This window comes from Mizuhopecten yessoensis, unplaced genomic scaffold (genome assembly GCF_002113885.1).
Source record: "Mizuhopecten yessoensis strain PY_sf001 unplaced genomic scaffold, ASM211388v2 scaffold3051, whole genome shotgun sequence".
In the NCBI taxonomy this organism is placed as follows: Eukaryota; Metazoa; Mollusca; class Bivalvia; order Pectinida; family Pectinidae; genus Mizuhopecten; species Mizuhopecten yessoensis.
The window spans coordinates 278,648-301,416 of NW_018404851.1; the positions used below are offsets into that span (position 1 = coordinate 278,648).

A 22,769-nucleotide genomic window follows, 5' to 3' on the forward strand; every position below is an offset into this window, starting at 1 on the left:
TATATCATACAATGACCATCAGTAAGGATGACGTTATATCATACAATGACCATCAGTGAAGGATGACGTTATATCATACAATGACTACCAGTAAGGATGACGTTATATCTTACAATGATCACCAGTGAAGGATGACGTTATATCATACAATGGTCACCGGTGAAGGATGACGTTATATCATACAATGACCATCAGTAAGGATGACGTTAGATCATACAATGACCAGCAGTTAAGTATGACGTGATATCATACAATGACAACCAGTAAAGGATGACGTTATATCATACAATGACCACCAGTTAAGTATGACGTTATATCATACGACGACCACTAGTTAAGTATGACGTTATATCATACAATGACCACCAGTAAGGATGACGTTATATCATACAATGACCACCAGTAAGGATGACGTTATACCATGCAATGACCACCAGTTAAGGATGACGTTATATCATACAATGACCACCAGTAAGGATGACGTTATATCATACAATGACCATCAGTGAAGGATGACGATATATCATACAATGATCACCAGTAAGGATGACGTTTTATCATACAATGGTCACCAGTGAAGGATGACGTTATATCATACAATGACCATCAGTGAAGGATGACGTTATATCATACAATGATCACCAGTGAAGTATGACGTTAGATCATACAATGACCATCATTAAGTATGACGTTATATCATGCAATGGCCACCAGTTAAGTATGACGTTATATCATACAATGACCACCAGTTAAGTATGACGTTATATCATACAATGGCAAGCAGTAAGGATGACGTTACATCATACAATGATCACCAGTTAAGTATGACGTTATATTATACAATGACCATCATTAAGGATGACGTTATATCATACAGTGATCACCAGTGAAGGATGACGTTTTCTACCACAATACGCTGGGTTATTCCACTCTCAGATCATTGTATAAACATGCAGACTGTTGAATAAATATGAGTTATACACCCTACGTGGTATATAACCTTCCGTAGTTTTGATTGGTCGAGAAGATGAACCTTGACCGGTCGACTTTTTTCATGCCCTTTTTGCCGCGTGCTGTTTTGTTTACGTCGTCTGCTGTCAACATCCGGCAAATGCTAATGACTTGTGTGAGGTTATGCGATGGGAAAAGGGGTGTATTAAGGCAATACCAAAAGAAGATGATGCTTAAAGATTTGATCGCTAGTTTCAGGCAAAATTACTATAGACGCTCGATATCGTTTCGACGCCATACCGTCGCGTGTCCAGGTCGTGAAACCCAGAGACGTAATATATATGTCTCTGTGAAACCCAAACAAGATCTGTAACAGTGTCGGAAAATATTTCGTTCTCTCCATGTCCAGTTATCAATATTTGGAGGGTCTGTCTATGGCAGAACTCTCACTATAAACGTCAACCATCGAACATCACGAAGAAACGTCCCAGGGCCTATGGTTTTGGACATTGACAGCGATTAGTTCGTCTTCATCACTTGGCGGGAGGCAGACTTTGTACGATATGCTTACGCGCATATTCCGTCTTTGCGTATTGCAGAGTTATCTTCTCATGGGAGCAGGGATTGATTGTTACGTCACTTGTTTGTGAGAGTAACGTCATCAATTTTTGAGAAAACGACGTAATTTTCTCGCACAAACCAATGACGTAACAATCAATTCCTGCTCCCAATAGAAGATAACTCTGCAATACTAAGTCCGAGGTTAATTTATATTAATTAATGCAATATTGCATACTCTCAATATTTAAAGTCGTTCATCTATCTAATTTTTTCACGAAGTTGTTGCCAAAACATTAATTTTGAAAATTATCAAATTTGTAAAAAGAAAGTCATTTTTGAATATTAATGAGTGACTTTTTACAATAACCAGTTATATCACTTCGCCAGCCTTGTCAACACAATGTGTGTATGCTATTCAAATCAGGAAATACTCCAGCTATTTCAGACTGAGATTGTGGTAGAAACAGATCACACGACTCGTGGTTGTCTTTTGTAACTTAATTAACTAACTCGAGTGAAATAAATACCATATTCAACAACCACTCGTTGTGTAACCTCCATATATCATATAATGACCATCAGTGAAGGATAACGTTAGATCATACAATGACCATCAGTGAAGGATGACGTTATATCATACGATGGTGATCAGTAAGGATGACGTTATATCATACAATGACCATCAGTGAAGGATGCCGTTATATCATACGATGGTGATCAGTAAGGATGACGTTATATCATACTATGACCATCAGTAAGGATGACGTTATATCATACGATGGTGATCAGTAAGGATGACGTTATATCATACGATGGGGATCAGTAAGGATGACGTTATATCATACTATGACCATCAGTAAGGATGACGTTATAGCATACAATGACCATCAGTGAAGGATACTAGTTAAGTATGACGTTATATCATACAATGACCATCAGTAAGGATGACGTTATATCATACAATGATCACCAGTTAAGTATGACGTTATATCATACAATGACCACCAGTAAGGATGACGTTATATCATACAATGACCATCAGTAAGGATGACGTTATATCATACAATGATCACCAGTAAGGATGACGTTATATCATACAATGACCAGTAAGTATGACGTTATATCATACAATGACCATCAGTAAGTATGACGTTATATCATACAATGACCATCAGTAAGGATGACGTTAGATCATACGATGACCATCAGTGAAGGATGACGTTATATCATACTATGACCATCAGTGAAGAATGACGTTGTCACTATCTGAGCAAATAAAAGTGATTTACATATGTGATCCAATTTCCTTTCTAGAAATGTTGTATAATTAAGATAATCATAATTGAAACAAGAGTTTCACACACTAGCTACACGTGTTCCACAATTCACCTGGTGGTACACGTGTTTTCACATTAAGTAGACACATGTACTACATTTAAGTACACGTATGTTACAGTTTACTCGCTGGGTACACGTGTATTTATATTATAATCGGAACGTAAACAGTTGAAAATTTTCAGGGTTGAATCCAGGAATAGATAAAACTGGAAACTTGGAAACACAATGAATTATTAGAGCAAAACGTCTCGGGTGTTACCGCTGAACTAGTCATCAGACCGTAGCATGACCTCGTTTTTCACCCGTCGGATACGATTTTAAGAACGTCTTTCTTTTGTGCGTTATGTCTAACGTTAATTGAGATAGTTCTCTTCAGTAATGAGATTTATTGATAAGTATCGAGTAACACTAGAATTATAAAGATGATGTATACTTTAAAACAGTTCACTATAATAAGCAATATAATATATCCCTTCTGTAGTCCTTGTGCTGCTGATATGACATGATAAGATGAAATGTGTTATTTTATTTTTCACATCTTGATAACCGGACGATGGACTTTATGCGATACGCGAACGCAGCATCACATCTCTTACATCTGGGATAGATTTCAACACAACTGTGTGACACTTGACTGTCGGACTGTAGTGTATATTTGCGATAATAACAGTTCATTTATTTCGCTTGGCTTTTTTTTATTATGACGCAATAATTCCACATATTTTGTATTTCGACATCATTTGTTTGTGATTAAATAATAAAACATTACTAGTGCCAATCGGAAAGTAAAACAATTAATTCATAAATATTATTTAAAATGATGTCTTACCTACAAAGTGTAGCTGTACTGTATGTACACGTGTACAGGAAGTTGATGACATGATTCCATAGAAGATAAAATCAATAGGTATGTTATTAAAATATAAATAATTTGTTTCATTGATTTGAAACATATTTCATTATTTAAATAAGGAAAATGATAACATGTCTAGATGTTAAAAAGGGTGAAGTTGAAAGTGGATTCGAACTCGCGCCGTTCAATTTTTCTGATCAAAAGTAAACTGTGTTACACACTCGGCTATATCGGACATACACTAATATGTAAATACAATCTGTTTTAACCAAAGAAACATCTTTCGAACCAGAAACTTGATCAGCCATGTTTTTCATTATTTTGAGCACTTTCCCAAACACCCAAAGGAGGACCACTTTCCCGTCATATAATTTATTTTTGCATATTACATCACAGAATATTTTTTTTTTTATTCAAAAGATGATTCTCTAATAGGAAAGTGATTAAGTATTTTTTTCTAAATCTGGGACACTCCAACACTTACTTAGATATAGGAATATGGCTATGAATTTCGCTACTAGAAATTATTTACTCATTATTTTTTTCCCGTATTCATAAATGCCGACTTAGGGATATATGGTCAGTTTTCCGCCATAGGTCTTTAAGCATATATTTGAACTTGTATTTGGTGGCTTGAAAAGTGTAATTTAAATGAAATATTTGACTATAAACTCATACTATTTAGTTATTGTTACATCTGTATTGTACATCATGTGTGTAATAATTGTTTCGTATGTATATGCATAAATGAATTTTAAATTATCAATCTAAATTTTGATAAACAGACAATTCAGTGTTTATTATTTTATTTTATCAATTCCATACCCCCCAAAATTTATCAAAACTTATAAAATATAAATCCAAAAAAGCTACAAGTCAGACAGGTGAACTTTCACACAGGTACAAATGTAAGTTACCTGTGGGGTTAGAATGAAACAGACTATAATTGGTTTGCCATTGTCTTCCTATATCAACACTTTTCTTTGTTCGAGAGTCACACATTACCTACAGTTAGTACCATAACCAGAGAGTCACACATTACCTACAGTTAGTCCCATAACCCGAGAGTCACACAATACCTACAGTTAGTCCCATAACCCGAGAGTCATACATTACCTACAGTTAGTCCCATAACCCGAGAGTCACACATTACTTACAATAAGTCCCATAACCCGAGAGTCACACATTACCTACAGTTAGTCCCATAACCCGAGAGTCACACATTTCTTACAATTAGGCACATAACACGAGAGTCACACATTCCCTACAGTTAGTCCCATAATACGAGAGTCACACATTTCTTACAATTAGGCACATAACACGAGAGTCACACATTACTTACAGTAAGTCCCATAACCCGAGAGTCACATATTACTTACAATTAGTCCCATAAGACGAGAGTTACACATTGCCTACAGTTAGTACCATAACCAGAGAGTCACACATTACCTACAGTTAGTCCCATAACACGAGAGTCACACATTTCTAGCCGTTATAGATACCGTGCACAAAACCTGACACATACGTGATTTCCTGAATAGAGATATAGGGCAAACAAATTTAGTCTTAAAAAATCCTCATAATTGAAGAAAAAACACTGTATTCTGTTATTTTAACAGAGAGCACTTGTTTATAGTCAAGCCTTTTTTCCTAAATAATATGTCAATATTTTAAAAACATTACTTTAGACAATGAGGATAAAAATGGAGGGGGGGGNGGGGGGGGGGGGGGGAGGAGGTCACCCTAGTTCTACTACGACCACGATATGAAGATGTATACATCCCATCGGTTTATTCCTGTTTGAGGAAGTACTCTATAATTAGTTACTGGGATTTTGTTTTTCTTTCAATAGCATGACCCTCCAATGAAGTGACCCCGAAAAACAAAGAGGAAATTCGTCGCGTTGATAATATTTTCTCTATTGCACAAATTAACATATGGTTTAACGCGAACTACTGTATACCGATGTATCACCTTCCTTATTAGGACACCCTGGGTACGGAAGTATTAGCTGGTGGACCTCTATCGACCATCCAATCGACTACAAACCTCGTGTACCGTACAACCAATGGTCCGTGCCTTATAGGAGCAATCAATGCATCAATTGGGCGAATCACACTGATTACGATTTATTTGTCAAAATCACCTCAAGATTTCTTATACATTTTAAAACATATAAATACAAAATGCTCGGCCTGACTGAATTATTGAAAGAGAATCAAGTAAGAGAGTGAGGTAACGTATCCGTTTATGTTGTATTGTACAGATATAGGGAAACCATGTCCGCACACAAACTTCTCACATGAAGTCAGTAGTCACCAGACTAATGATAACTAAATCTATCATACTATAGGCTATACTCACACATAAACCGTCAGAACAATTATCCATTAGATTCAGTTACTTTTTAAATAACAGTGTATCCCTCAAAACTATTTTTTGTTTGTTGATTCTAACTGACGGCCAATGGAAATAAATAGGAAGCACGGTAGTCTAGTGGAAGGATGCCGAGCTCGTGACCGAAGGGTTGCGGGTTCGAGTCACGTCACGACACTGTGTTATATTTTACTCCACATATTCCGGTCTACTCAGCTGTAAATGAGTAAGTAGTTGGGCAGTGCTAGAACAGTTGAATGCTAGCTGTGAGTGTCGAAATGGCAGCACCGGCTGTATGCTCTACAGGGTGTTGAGAAAGAACCACTGATAATAATTTGTGAACCGCTTTGAGACGACTTACGAACTAGGTTGTGATAAAGCAGTATATAAGATTACAAAATGTTATGTTACCGCGACAAACTAGTTCCGTACTTTGTTAGGTATCCGGTGACACTAAAGTCAGTATTCTGTTAGGTATCCGGTGACACTAAAGGTCAATATTTTGTTAGGTATCCCGTGACACTAAAGGTCAATATTCTGTTAGGTATCCCCTGACACTAAAGGTCCGTTTTCTGTTAGGTATCCCGTGACACTAAAGGTCAGTATTCTGTTAAGTATCCCGTGACACTCAAGGTCAGTATTCTGTTAGGTATTCCGTGACACTAAAGGTCAGTATTCTGTTAGATATCCGGTGACACTATATATACAGGTCAGTATTCTGTTAGGTATCCCGTGACACTAAAGGTCAATATTTTGTTAGGTATCCCATGACACTAAGGGTCAATAATTTGTTAGGTATCCCGTGACACTAAAGGTCAGTATTCTGTTAGGTATCCCGTGACACTAAAGGTCAATATTTTGTTAGGTATCCCGTGACACTAAAGGTCAATAATTTGTTAGGTATCCGGTGATCGGTGTCAACCAAACACCTAACAAGTTTTAAGTGTGTTTTGTGAACTTGACGGGGAGCTGTTGAATAGAATTATCAGTATCTTGTAACACGTAACATAAATGTAGATCATTACAAAGAAGCACTGATTTATTGACAAGATGCAATAGCTGTGTTGACGAAGCACAAAGCAGGCGTATGTGTAATTATACTCAATGGTTTAAACAATAACCACAGTTTACTATAGTCTTTACACAAACAGCGATTTTAAGGTGAATTACTTTTAGGAATTTACAAATGATGACATTAACAAGACATAGCTGTAACGTTAAACCAATACCCACGTATCAATAACAATATAACAGACTACCACGTTTAGGAGTTACACCCCCTCACACATTGTATACCTGTATACGGTACCAGACAGGTATGAAGAGGCGTTACCTGGGGAGAGTTCCGGGTATCCCTACTAGGCAAGAAATACCAGTCGAATGTAATATCAATACTCGCTTTTTTTCTGTATACTTCATAACTTAAAGGTGTATATTGTAAAATGGACACACACACACCTCCCCCACACATCATCCGGGCAGACAGGAATTTTCATATTTGGTTCAAAGAAATTGTGTTACCCCTTGTTTGATTATTCAGGTTTGAAATAAGTTAACTGTTTGTTCGGTTGTTCCACTTTGTGTTTTAAAACCAAATTATGATGGAAATTTTCCTTGAAGATGGAAAGAAGTATAGTTAAATCGTTTGGTATATATAAGGAGTGCTGACTCAGTCGCACAGTTGCAAAGTGCATTGAAATCATAAATGTGGTCACAGGACAGAAGTAAGGAGGAAAGCGTTCTCACGCAGTGGTAATGTAAGTGACAGTGCTGACAGAAGTTGCATTTCATGTATAGTCTTAGAAAAGACACTCGACAGGGTGAATTTTCAGAGCGGTATCATCGTGTCAGTCACATGAGTAGATATTAAACACGAGGTTTGACTTCGCAATGATTTGTTATCATATAGATGTGAGAGTGAAATCATGATTATCACAATGACAAGCTGTAGTGAAATATGTGATTGCAATCTTTCGTTGAGATCGTTGAAATACAGTATTCACTTCACTTCTTAGAGAAGCTAAAATCATATTTTACAACTCCAATTTCAACTTCTGTGCAAATACCGCAACTGACGTGTAGTATCTAAGATGGTTACCATGCACACAGTGGACTCAGTAATAACGTTAACGCTGCTGTAATTTAGTACAACGCTAACCACGGGACCATCACGTGCTCGGTAATTAATATAGCAAACTATCTCACGGTATTTAATGGTTTCGACACTTTTGATCTGACGAAAATGTGAATGGTCAGTCGGCAATTACATGCTATTAGGGCCATTTAAATCTACTGTTGTGATCCCCTGTCAGGGGCTGGTCCTTTTAGGGCGTTTTCAGCTCCCACGTGGACGGACTGTGATCAGTCGTTTGACAGGTATCCTTTGGACACCGGCGAAAGATGGCCATTTTATGTCGCGCTGCCGTCTCGTACAAGTCCTTACGGTGGTTAAACCACATGCGATGGTTTTGAAGCCTGGTGAATAAAACGTTGTATTAACCACACATAAGTACAAATACACAGTAATCATCGTCAGAAAGCTGTCAAATTGTTACTTGAGCAGGCTTCAATTGTGAATGGCGAAGCAAAAAACAATAACGGGTTGGTTTCTGGTGTGAATTAAGAAGGTCTTGTTTTTGTTTATTGTCTTTCTGAGTGACTTGGTATACACAGCTTTTTATATAAAAGGATATAATTTTATCTGGGGTAGCATTCCTATATCTGCCGATGATTAAGGTAAGTGTTTAGCTGAAGTTGTGAAAGTAAGACGTAAACAGTTTTAGTGAAGTCTATGTTTTAGTGAAGTCTATGTTTTAGTGAAGTCTAGTCTATGTATTAGTGAAGTCTATGTTTTAGTGAAGTCTATGATTTAGTGAAGTCTATGTTTTAGTGAAGTCTATGATTTAGTGAAGTCTATGTTTTAGTGAAGTCTATGCTTAATTTTGTAGTCATAGGTTCAGGTGTAAGTAATGTAGCAAGAATCATCAAAATGTTCCGTTCAAGATTTCCTCGACGTATTTACCTGAACATCTTTTACTCTACGTTGGTAATCAAAGTTCCCGGATTTTAAAGTATTCGGTGTGTAGATGACGTGAGACCAGTATAACAATAATTAGTTCGGTATTGGTCTACACGTGATATATAATATGTATTTGTAACTTACTTCTTGACTTGCTGCAAATACCTTGAACTTACAAGCTTTTCTACTAAGTGAATCCTATACATTTACAGTGTTAATTATGCGCGCGTTGTATATAATGTACCGTTACACTTGTCGAGGTAATGCGATTATCAAATTGTTATGTAAAACACAGACAGATTAAAAAATACGCATAAACTTACTAAGTATGAGTAAAAAATAGGATTAAACGTCTGTTTTATCCTATCACGATGGTACTTCTCTCAAACAGAAGATAGCTAGATTTCAGCTCCTTCGGCGCTAAGACGACTTATACTCTCAGTAGCGACCTTTAAGGGTGGCTATACCACTGCCAAAAACTGTAACTACGTGTTGGAAACTGTTTTATCCGGAATGGCTATAGCTTTGATAAATCATTTCTGAAAAGGAAACCATACCCTACGGGACTTTTATGAGAAATGCTAAAGATCAAACAAACACAATATAATGAATAGTAATTCTGAGTGTAAACATTCCGCGGGCTTGACCGGGGTTCGAACCCTGATTATATCGATTCAGCTGCCTGGTCAACAGAACCATCCTAAACCAACTGTGCTACAGATGTATCTTAACGGAAGTTAAGGGGAGGTTACTATAAATAGGCAAAATACAGTCGGCGAGACAGGGATCCTTAAAGGACCCTGAAGGATCCCTGTCCCGCTGCTCTGTGGTTTTCACTCTTCCTTTCTTACCCTCCTCAGCAACAGGGATTGAGACTTTCTCTTAATTTTTGTAATATTTCCTTTCAACTTTCAGAATGTGGATAAATCATAATTATTTCAAATATTATAACATTTCATTTCCCAATATCAGTTTTGCCCGAGAGCGTTTAATTAATGTGTATGCCTATAATGATATAGTATAGTAAAACATGGGGTATGCGACATTGTTCACCGGTTCCCTACGGTAAAGTACATGTATACGGTTCAATAATTATAACCTTGATGTCCCTCCTCCAAAAAAGATTAATTACAACGGAAGCAAACACAACCATTGTTTCTGAGTACTTCACGAAATATACATTTAGTTTCAGCGACTTAATCCGAGACGGGACGTAAAACACAAACTCAAACCTACATTGAACCTTAACGTTTTTTCTTACAGATCCACAAAGATTTTACAGGTTTACAAAATGGAGGAGCACATGGGAAGAATGCCCGACCAAAAGGGCGATACACACTGTAAGACTTTTATCGAACTGAAGCAGGTTGCCTTAGATGTTTATGGAGAAAACATTTGTAAGATGGCAGTTTCCCCGACTTCTGTGCATCATCGAAAGCAATGGCGAAAAATCCAGCAAAAGCAACAGGACAGTACTACATATGTGTCGAACGTTTCTTACGGAATTAAACAGGAACCGGTTACAGGATGTACAGCACAAAGTCACGAAAACTTCCCACGGGACAGTACTACATATATATCGAACGTTTCTTACGGTATTAAACAGGAACCGGTTACAGGATGTATAGCACAAAGTAACGAGAACTTCCCACGGGACAGTCGATTGTGTACAGGTCAGTACTTCATCTCTGAGAGTAAACCAGTAGGCCCATGCTGAACCTCAATCAAGACAGGAGGAAAACGCTAAATAGTGAACATGGCACCCCATGCAGTAGCGATAGGCTAATGTCCAAATACTTTACCTCAGACAGTCTAAATTCCCACCTGAGTCTGTAGAAATAGGTCCATGTTTAAATACTTCACCTTAGACAATAGGAATAGGCTGATGTATAAATACTCCACCTTAGACATTAGGAATAGGTTGATGTCTAAATACTCCACCTTAGACAGGAAGGACAGGCTGATGTCTAAATACTCCACCTTAGACATTAGGAATAGGTTGATGTCTATATACTCCACCTTAGACAGTAAGGACAGGCTGATGTCTAAATATTTCACCTTAGACAGTAGGAATAGGCTGATGTCTAAATAATCCACCTTAGACAGTAAAATTAGGCTGATGTCTAAATATTTCACCTTAGACAGTAGGAATAGGCTAATGTCTAAATACTCCCCCTTCGACGGTAGGAATAGGCTAATGAATGTCTAAATACTCCCCCTTAGACAGTAGGAATAGGCTAATGTATAAATACTCCCCCTTAGACAGTAGGAATAGGCTGATGTCTAAATACTCCACCTTAGACAGTATAAATAGGATGATGTCTAAATATTTCACCTTAGACAGTAGGAATAGGCTAATGTCTAAATACTCCCCCTTCGACAGTAGGAATAGGTTGATGTCTAAATACTCCCCCTTAGACAGTAGGAATAGGCTGATGTTTAAATACTCCCCCTTAGACAGTAGGAATAGGCTGATGTTTAAATAATCCCCCTTAGACAGTAGGAATAGGCTGATGTCTAAATATTTCACCTTAGACAGTAGGAATAGGCTGATGTCTAAATAATCCACCTTAGACAGTATAAATAGGCTGATGTCTAAATATTTCACCTAAGATAGTAGGAATAGGCTGATGTCTAAATATTTCACCTAAGATAGTAGGAATAGGCTAAGATAGAAGGAAAAGACTCACGTCTGAAATTCTATGATAAACGACGTAATGTACAGTTCTACGTTACAGAGTTTAGATGTGTTGTTATACATCCGTCGGGCCTGACCAACATTCCGAGCTAGCTCGATTTTCATGTAAACCTCACACTCAGAACATCGATTGGTACAAGTTTTGACGGTATCTGAATAATTTCATACAATTTGAAGTTGCGCAAGCGCAGATGGATTTGTGACCTGATGCTTTTATAACGTGACCGTGTTTAGAACATTCTGTCACTTATCTGTGCATTATTTTTTATTAAAATCTTATCTTAGGAATCGTTTGTCATGCTACACCGGTGATAAAAAGGCAGCCCCGTGTTCTTCCACTGCGGAGGAGTAATAATAGAATATGCCATAGACTTCTACTTTTTTTCAGGGCAAAAAGTTGTCCGTTGTAGGAACCCCTCCTTTAGTACTGTAGAATCATTTACCTGACTGATGAGGTAGGAAGTGATGAACGGTGGGTCACACCTTACATATTTTAATCACATCGATCTATTTATGCGTAATGTTTTTTCTTTTTCGAGATTTGAAGAGATAACGCTAAACACGAAAACATATGTAAGAAGTAAGACTTCACTATAAACAGTATGTATACGGATGAGACGAAAGTAGTGATGATAGTTGATTTACTGTAGGACGAGTACTTGTAGCACTTGTAGAAATACTCAAACACTAATATCTACTGTGTACAGTAAGGCGTGATGGAGGCCTGTCACTGGATCAGCGACGGTGAGCTCTGTATAAAATATTATACACGTTTCATTTTAATATATACTTTTCGATGTTTTTAAATTGAAAAATTCTCCATGTATGATTTGATTTCTTTTTGTTTTCTCCTTCTATGCCATTTCCATGGACATGCAATTGTAAGACAGCCCTTTTAAGATATATGTTATGCATATCATACAGTATATTTTACAAAAAATAGATATGAAACATGCTTTTTTAAATTATATTAATAACTCTCACCTTCTAGGTGAAAGGCGAATGCACTATTCACAGTGCTACCTGACAACCCTCAGCATGTTTATCCAATAGAGAAAATGAAGTATTTCATACATAGGTTTTGTTTATCTTCGTATAATTGAAAACAGTCTTGGGAACCCTTGACCGTTTCAAGTTTAACATATCTATCCTCACTATCCTGATATTAATATGTAGAGAGGACCTTGTCCTGGTAGAAGATGGAGGTCCGTGATTTATTAGACCGTTTTATAGCGCGTTGGTCAGATATGTCGTAGAATGAAAATGTCTGTCCCTGGGAGGTTTTTGGTCGCTTCAGAGCTTTGTTCCAGTTTTTATACCATATTTTTTAATGATTATATTTTGTCCTGTTTTCTAATTCTCAGAGGCCGGCTATCTGTATCCGGTTGATGATTCCCAAGCCTATTTCCACAGACAAGACAGTCAAGATATCTACGCGGAACAACCTCAGACTACAGATTCACCAAGATATGCGGACACCACAAAAGGTAAGTCAAATGTATCTCCCTTTGTACGGTGCAGGACAGTTTTTGCTTATAAATTACCGGGAAGGTACAGTTAGATATATTTAGTTTACATGGTAATTAATGGATGAAAAAGCAAAATCAAGGAAAATTGTTTGTGTGTCGTTAAATCAAAGTCAATAAAGCTGTAATGCCTGTGAATAAGGGGAAAACCCAACTGTATTTTGAAATTTGCGGCGGTATATCGTGATTATACTGTCCCAAATTGAGTTTTACTGGCGACGCGGAGCTATGACGTCACGGATATTCAATTTCATGACGTTTCAGGGTCAGTCGGGGTTATCAATGACATTAACAATCGTCAACCGGGCTTCATATGCAAATGAGAAATTTGCGGACGGTATAAGTTTTACTGTAACAAATTATTTTGACTGACCAATTAAATGCCTTGTTACATCTCAAATGAATTAGAATGATGTTTCGAAGAAATACTTAACCAATTTCTTAAAAATCTTACCAATGGGTTGAGATTATCGTATCTACATCATGCGGGAGGGATATAGTATATACATTCTTGTATTAACATTATACAGGGAAAAAATGTGGATACGCCACATATGGAGAAATGACGGTCACTTTGCTAATTTGCATAATCCGCCATCTTGGATAAAATGGCGGCCATTTGGCCCATTGGGATAACACTATGGGCTTTAAGTTTTTGCGTTTATCGGCTGGATAGTTATCCGGATAATATTTGTAGGGATGTCAAATTTCCCTTCACACCGTCTAAATATGGGATAAAAGTTAATTAGCGCGATCCATTAAAAACTCGAGTCTCCTGGAGTAGATGAACTTTTGAAGCGAGGGCGCCTATATATTCTATGCAATCGAATACTGGAAAACGACCAAATAGACATTTTCTGCACTTTCGATCGAATTTTTCGATGCTGTTTCCATGACCTAGTTAAATTGCCGAGATTCGCTCGATAACTGCCGGTTTAGAAAAAAACACAGTTTATGAGGTGTCTTAAGAATATTTGCAATATCCGAGGTTCCTGGAGCATTTGAAAAGTGGATTTTCTTAAATTTGATCCGTCAGCCCGTGATTATTCTGTCCTTATTGTTTTAGAATCTTTGTATCACGTATACTTACTGCACTATTGCAATGTATATGAGATTGTAATAGTCATATTTGGTCTTGTTTTATTCTAATTATGCAACCTTTTTAAGATAACACGCCTTTTAATTTTGTACACAAGTTTGATCACAACTTATAGGCTATATATTCGCTTGTTGGAATTTTAGTTTAAAACCAATCGTGCAGTTGATGATTGATTCACATTACCCCTTCGGGGGCCGCTTGAACTTTCGCAAATTTCTGATTTTAAAACACCAATTTCTCGTTAACCACGCGGAATTTGTAGGTTAATGTTTGACAACTAGCATCTGAAATGTCTTTCTACATATAAATAAAATAAGATGTGTATGTAGTGTAGACGTAACAAGTACAAAATGCACTTTGTTTGTGCGAGAATGACCGCTGTCTGGCTATTTATTCTATATTTTTTCTTATATTAAGAAGTTATGAAACTCCCGTTCCCATTATCTTTGATAACACTCGTTCAATTTGGTCAGTTGGTTAATTTTATTCTGCAGAATTGTCTTAAAATACGCCAAAATTGTAACTTAACTGAGCCTGGGAACAATTATTTTTCTGTTGGTTGCCATTTTGGCGCGGGAAAACTTTGATGATCACGTGATCAAACATGCTCCGCCCCTCATTAATATTCATGAGGAAAAGTGGCCCTCATTTCTCCATATGAGTCCAGTTTAAGAAAAAAAAGTATCGCACACTTCAAAAGTGCATTCAAAGCTTTTTTGTTAACACGCGTTATCATTCTGAAAACGTCATCATCGCGTCATCAGTTATGCAGTTAAACCAGGGTAGCGTCATCCATTTTGTCGCCCCTAATAGGGCAGTGCATTTGGTTCACCATTACAATTATTTTCTAACAATTACTCCTATGTAGTGCAGACATCTGACCATCGTGATAAAAGTTTTTAAACTAAGCACAAGGCCTCGTGCCTGTACCATATACCAATAGGATGCAGGCTTATGATTTTAAAATATTTCAACTAGGAAGAGGAATTTGATGGATAATTGATCTGAGATGGGTGTTGCCGTGGGGAGACTGCAGATGTTACTACTCCGATAACGTAACACGTCTGTACCATTCTCCTATAGACAGTATAATAAGGTGCAGGGTGTAGTACAATCACACGGAAAGCCCCTTAAAAGGATTTTTATCTTAAAACCTTTTTCCGGGATAAACGAACAAACCGAGGATACACGTGTACATATTTGTTGGTAAACAAACAACATTTAAGCAGACCTGTCAGATAGGATTTGAGAGAGAGCTAAGGTACATTGTAAGGCCGGGCTCCCAACTCAGTGGAAGGTTCAACAAGCCTTCTAAGTAGGACTTATGTCTTATAACATGTCATTTTCTTAAGCGACCCAACTGAATGTTATGAAATGACGTTTCTGAAATTCATTTAAATAAATAGGTTATGCGGAGTTTAGTTTCTCTTTTACTAGCTGTAGAGAGGCACACCAGCCTCAAATAAAGACAGTTGTTGCCATGCGAAACTACTAACATCATAGTAAACATCCTTGGTAATATGTTTAGCAGGGTTTGAATAAGAAAACAAAGGCTAACGATCTTTAGAGGGTGCCTGTCTGTGATCTTAAGAATTCGTTAGCCATGTTATAATTGTAAGGGACCGCACTCAAGTCCGGCTAGGATATTATCAATAGCAGAGACACGGTAAAGGGTTTCACTGAAATCTACACTGTAAGGGACCGCACTAAAGTCCGGCTAGGCTATTATCAATAGCAGAGACATGGTAAAGGGGCTATACTGAAATTTACACAGTAAGGGACCGCACTTAAGTCCGGCTAGGCTAATGTGCTATTGTTAATATCAGACAAACATCGAAGATGGACATGTTGATATAGATTAGTATTAATTACACGTATAAATTACACGTTATAAACTATGATATGACCGTTCTGTTTTGTGCTTATTTGTTGATTTGTTTTGACGTAACTACATGTATATATTACTACGCGCATGATTTCAATAATTGTGGAATGTTTGGTATTGTTTTTATAACAGAACTTGTCCACAATGTGGAGAACATGAAAGTAACCAATAGTAATGGCGAGGTGATCGTAGAACTGTACGGGTACCACTATCCCATAGACGTATCAGCCGCCATAGACATCAATGGCGCTCAGAGGACAGGTACGGTTGACTTATGTTGTCAAAAGTATAATTAAAAATGATAGTTGTTAATTGTGTCTCCGCCTAGGTTGTAAATGATGACTGACACTAAATTTATACTTCTAGACTCGTTTACTTTTCCAGATAACAAACATGTGGACTTCACACATTCACTACTCTCGTCACCACCTAGACCGGAATCCCCAGTACACATGCGCAGCAAAAGTGATAATTTATATTCCGATCCATGCCTTCATAAAAGTTTAAAAACAAAGGACACCGGAAAATTGAAGTATAGACAAAAGCGAAGTAAGTACAAACTGTGATTATTTGGAGATACCAAACTGAAGATGCAGACCTAGGCAATCTTACTTATAATTTTTGTCTAATTATAATGTACGATTTGTGAATCTTGTTTATACATAGAGTGTAGCATGTATCGTAAGAGGCGACTTACGTGGGACCCCCTGCCGATTGGTTTTGTTATGTTACTTTGCCCGCGTGACAAGTATTTCTCCCTCAATGTACATCTGTATTCCCGTTTTTGGTAAGGAAAAGATAAACCCGTCTATACAAAATGTACTTTTCTATGGAAAGACAGCTCACATTCGCTATTATTCTGAAAACGTCATTACCGTACCATCCCTTTATGCAGTTTAATGAGTGTGGCGTCATCATTTCTGTCGCACATTTAATACAACCTTTATGATGGCGCGGGACAGTGAGCTTACCATTAACAGGGGGAAATCAATTACTCATGTGTGATGCAGACAGAAGGAGGCTCAACTCTCAGAACAAAATCTTTAAAGTGTAGTAATCCGCAAAGCTTCTATAACAGTGTATCTTACCCTCGGGTAGAGATTCTCTGGCTAGATCAAACGGAAGTACTTTATTCCATTAAAAGACGTGTGATCAACGTTACAATGAAATCTGTAATATTATTTTTATTATAGTAATGTTAATATTCTAGAATATTACATTTAATTTAAAATCTTCAGTGCAGAGAGGATGTCGGTTGTGGGAGTTCATTCGGGACTTACTTCAAAACCCTCTTTACAACCCCTCACACATCAAGTGGATAGACAGATCTGTCGGGGAGTTCCGATTGGTCAAGTCTAACCAAATAGCACGGATGTGGGGAGCAAAGAAAAACAACGAATGTATGACGTACGAAAAGCTCAGCAGGGCCATGAGGTGAGTACTAGGAACTTAAGTAACAAGAACACATCATTCAGACTGTCTATTGACTCGATTTAGTCTTTATATGTCAAGGTTAATGACTGTGACATTGTTGTGTCAATGTCACCAGTGGTGTAATCTAGTTAATTCTAGTTAGGTCAATGTAACTGATCGTATCCTGTATATGTGAAGGTCACTGTTGACGCATAGTATATGAAGGTCAATGAATGAAGCCTAGCTAGATATTGGTATGTTCAGTGTCACTGATTGAATCAAAGGTATGTGCAGGTCATTGGTTCAAACATAGGTATGTGCAGGTCATTGGTTAAAACATAGGTATGCGAAGGTCATTGGTTCAAACATAGGTATGTGCAGGTCATTGGTTAAAACATAGGTATGCGAAGGTCATTGGTTCAAACATAGGTATGTGAAGGCCATTGGTTCAAACATAGGTATGTGAAGGTCATTGGTTTAAACATAGGTATGTGAAGGTTATTGGTTCAAATAAATGTATGTGAAGGTCATTAGTTCAAACAAAGGTAGGTGAAGGCCACTGTTTATACAGTCTAGGTATTGGTACGTGAAGGCCACTGTTTATACAGCCTAGGAATTGGTACGTGAAGTCACTTTTTATACAGCCTAGGTATTGGTATGTAAAGCCACTGTTTATACAGCCTAGGAATTGGTACGTGAAGTCACTTTTTATACAGCCTAGGTATTGGTATGTAAAGCCACTGTTTATACAGCCTATGTATTGGTATGTGAAGCCACTGTTTATACAGCCTAGGTATTGGGACGGGAAGGCCACTGTTTATACAGCCTAGGTATTAGTACGTGAAGGCCACTGTTTATACAGCCTAGGTATTGGTACGTGAAGTCACTTTTTATACAGCCTAGGTATTGGTATGTAAAGCCACTGTTTATACAGCCTAGGTATTGGTATGTGAAGTCACTTTTTATACAGCCTCTGTATTGGTATGTGAAGCCACTGTTTATACAGCCTAGGTATTGGTAAGTGAAGGCCACTGATTTTAATTTTAGTATGTGAAGGCCACTGTTTATACAGCCTAGGTATTGGTACGTGAAGGCCACTCTTTATACAGCCTATGTATTGGTATGTGAAGCCACTGTTTATACAGCCTAGGTATTGGTATGTGAAGGCCACTGATTTTAATTTAGTATGTGACGGTCACTGAAAATTACTTTGAAAATTGTTTCTGAAATGACCACATCTGTAGGAGGTACGATTATCTTTTACTCTTTACTACATATATTCTTGTTTTTCTTTTCAGATATTATTATAAAAGGGAAATTTTATCCCCGGTTTTAGGAAAGCGCTTAGTATACCGATTCGGGGCCAAATCGTATGGATGGTGAACTAGAGTTTGCCGAATTTGTAGCATCAGAAGGGGAGCTTTCTGATGTCGATATCTAAGGGCAGAGCACATAAAGGGTCTAAATGCAATATGTAATACATAGAGTGAACCAACACCCACAGACTACCCGCATACAACCGTTATAACAGCCGACAGGCTCTTCTGGGCTAAAGTTGCATTGTTACAAACACGACTCTAAATAAAAAAATCTTGCATCTTGTATCTTGTACGTGACTTGATTACAAGTGTAAGATTGTTTTGAACACGTACACACTAGCTGACAGGTATAAATCGACACTATAGATGTTATTGCTGTTGTATTAAAATAACTTGTTTGTGATTTACAAAAAAATCTTCTGTGTAGAGTTTGTTGTAGAGTATGTTTGGAACACTAGTCCATCTGCTTGTCGTAACAGAGTCACTCGTATGCTGATCTAACACCAGTTTGTGTTCAGCCAATCTAATTAAAATCGGACCCCTCATTACACTACGTTATAGCCTCCATAACGTAGTGTAGTCAGAGATCTGATTTTAATTAGATTGGTGTTCAGCTGCCCTTGTTTATTCTACCTGATCACAAACCGCACAATACTGTACTTGTTTTCTGTTGAAGGTGTTACATACAAATGTACATGTGTCTGTCTCACATAGTTTATATCCAACTATTTAATGATATTTTCTTTTACTATGATCAACATGGATTGTTCGTTATTTTATACTTTATACTTATCTGCTTCAAAATTGTTCCTATTTATGAAATATATGAAATTGTATGATGATATAATAAATGCAAATAAGTACGAAGTAATTTAATTATTTTTGTAACAGTATGATGTTGAATTTACTCTATTTTGGAATAAAGTGTTACTTTGAGATGATTTTTTGTGTTTTTACCGACGGTTTGCTATCATAGTGTACGTGGAGATGAGGTGTTTAACAGTGCTGTTACAGACGAAGATAATTTACAGGTTTACCAAGAATAACTAACATACAATTATAGATCAATTAGATTCCCCTTTAACATACATGTGCCCTGAAATAATGTTCGGTAGAGTGCTAACTTTCAACTTTATTTCTCTTTATATCAATAAATATATACAATTATAAATGTACAGAGAAAACATAGTTACAACAGTATATAATATCAAATGTAATATTTCCAACAAAATTTGATAAATTTGCATAAATTTCTTAAAATTTTAACATTGTTTGTATTCATTAGTTCTGAGAACTTAACAATATTTGGCATTATAAAGTAGTATTGGTATAAATATAACTTCCTTTCTGTAGACAGAAAGGGACATTTAACAAGTAGTGAATTTGTCACCAATGTCTTCCATTCGTTCATTTGCAATCAACAGTTCTAGATAATTTTCAAAATTACAATTATATTTATGTGTTCTGTAACATACAGACTTAGAGGAAGTAAAAATTGCATTACTCCACTTTTGTAAAAACTGGTCGTTTAACATTTGCTGTGTAATAGGTATAAGAATGTAATTTATTAAATATAAGGGAAGGGTATTACCAATGACACAAACAGTGATTGACGAATTCAGTTACTGAGCTTTAACTGCTAATATAATGCTCTACGTGGCACGGAATCGTCCTCGACCCGGAGTTCGGTATTAAACCTGACAGTGGCTCAAATGTATTAACTTTATCAGTAAATATTCTCACATAATAATAAACAGTATTACTATAAAGTTGTTTAACTGAAGACCTTTCATAAAGTATTTTTCTCAGAATTGGTTTACATGAGGATGATTGAGTATATATAAACGTTATTAGTCTTATGTTAGATACCAATCTTTTTCTATACGTTATTTGAGGTTGGTAAGTGTGGATTATGAAATGTTTCTTGTTATACAACCAATACGTGTTTCTATGTGACGTTTCGATGACTAGTACGGTATATACTCTGTCACCTTCATCAGACAAATGACCAGTGAGGCGTATGCACACAAAGGTGTAAAATATGTACGAGTTGTCCACAAATCGATGTCGATTCGGCTACGCTATAAGCGTATGAACAATAGTTGTTATATATGTACCGAAATTACTCGATTCAGCTACGCTTTGTTTAATTCTTAGTCATAGATGTGCGAGAGTCTATGAGCCCTCTCATCTCGATATAGAACCAGTCCACTGCGGCGTATCCAGATGGCTTCCTTTATCTGCCGCTTGAACAGACTGCTCTCTCTGTCCAATACTTTGGAGTTATCCCAGTCAAGCACATGATTTTTCTAATTGGCATGGTCTGTGATTGCCGATTTATTTATCTGTGACTCCGACTGCTTCCTTTGTGATCTGGTGAATTTCCTTCTTTTTTGGGTTTACGTATCTTTCTGGTCACCCCAAATCACCTTCCAGTCTCTCCAATATAATAGTTACCAGTCTATACGTTAAGCGATACCTTTTACCCAAGAGATATTTCATTTTCTCTTTTTTTTGTGTGTTAATGTATGCTGTTGACATTTTTCTTTCAAACATTTGTTTTAAGGACATGCTAGAATGTTTCTTTCTCTCTCTATATACTTTTCCGTCGTTTTCTCTGTCTAAGCTTTAAGGAAACGCCTATTATATCTAACTGATCTCCTGAAGCCGGTACTGTGGTGGAGCACTCGGTAGTACGTTAGTGGGGTCTAAGTGGGTCGGCAACTCAATAAGGAAAACAATTGACAGGGGATTTCCCAGACTTAACACAACATTTCCTAATTTTTCACATACTTATGATAATGCATTCCTATAAGGACCCTCCTATAGCCCGTCTGACCGATAAACGATCGCATAGGCCGCGCTAGGTACGACATACAAAAACATCAATGGACGTTTCTCGTCACAGGTAAATCTGACCGATTTATTTGGAATAAAAACAGGTATAGCATTACACAAACTACCGATAACTAGTGCATTCTGCAGAATCATTTTACACATAATGGCTGTTGTGACATTGAATTAACAAATATGTTATGTACTCAGCACAGATAAAGAGACCGCGGAAAACCCGACATTCAGCTTTCAGCAACATTGAATGAAGTATAGTTTTTAAATTTGGTTTTATAAAAGTATAACATGCACTTGTGCACTCTTTTAGAAATGATTATTTTCTTTTTGTCGTGTTATGTAAAACACAATTTGTGCTGTATAAACTCTGGACTGAAGTCATTTCTTTTCGATCGATAGTTTTACATTAGACCCGGGCAAAAATAAACACGGAAAAAAGCATGAACATAATAAAAATTGCTATCATTTATTAAATCGTCGCGTATTTTTTAATCTGAACAAGGAAAATGAAAATAAAAACAGCAACGTTGGAGATAAGTCGCAAAAACGGGTATTTCGTTAAATATTGACATACATATACAGTTTTGGCTCAAAAACAGCTGTAACGGTCTGATTTAAATGCTAATCATTGTTTACTTGAAGTTTTATTTGGTAAAAAATATATACAAATGCTTGATCTTAATCAGTTACTTACAAAAACAATATTGAGCTTGTATTATATTATTAGTATCGAAAACAACCCACAGAACCCAGCATATAGTCTGTTACAATGTAGGTTGCTTATATTGATGGTTCGCTATTCCTACAAGGACAAACGTCCATTATAGCTCGCTGGTAAAGATGTGTTGGTCTTCCTGTGAAGTCATACTTGCAATATTCCA

General features: G+C 36.9%; 1 protein-coding gene across 1 annotated transcript; it reads left to right on the top strand.

Moving 5' to 3' along the window:
- Positions 1-5,926: 5,926 nt before the first annotated feature.
- Positions 5,927-19,887, top strand: LOC110446918 (ETS-related transcription factor Elf-4-like). The gene is made up of 7 exons (XM_021492260.1): positions 5,927-5,938; positions 10,362-10,771; positions 13,161-13,283; positions 16,439-16,567; positions 16,691-16,855; positions 17,545-17,740; positions 19,018-19,887. Exons 2-7 carry the CDS (start codon positions 10,390-10,392, stop codon positions 19,100-19,102), a joined length of 1,080 nt encoding a protein of 359 aa, XP_021347935.1. The 5' UTR covers positions 5,927-5,938; positions 10,362-10,389; the 3' UTR covers positions 19,103-19,887.
- Positions 19,888-22,769: the final 2,882 nt, after the last annotated feature.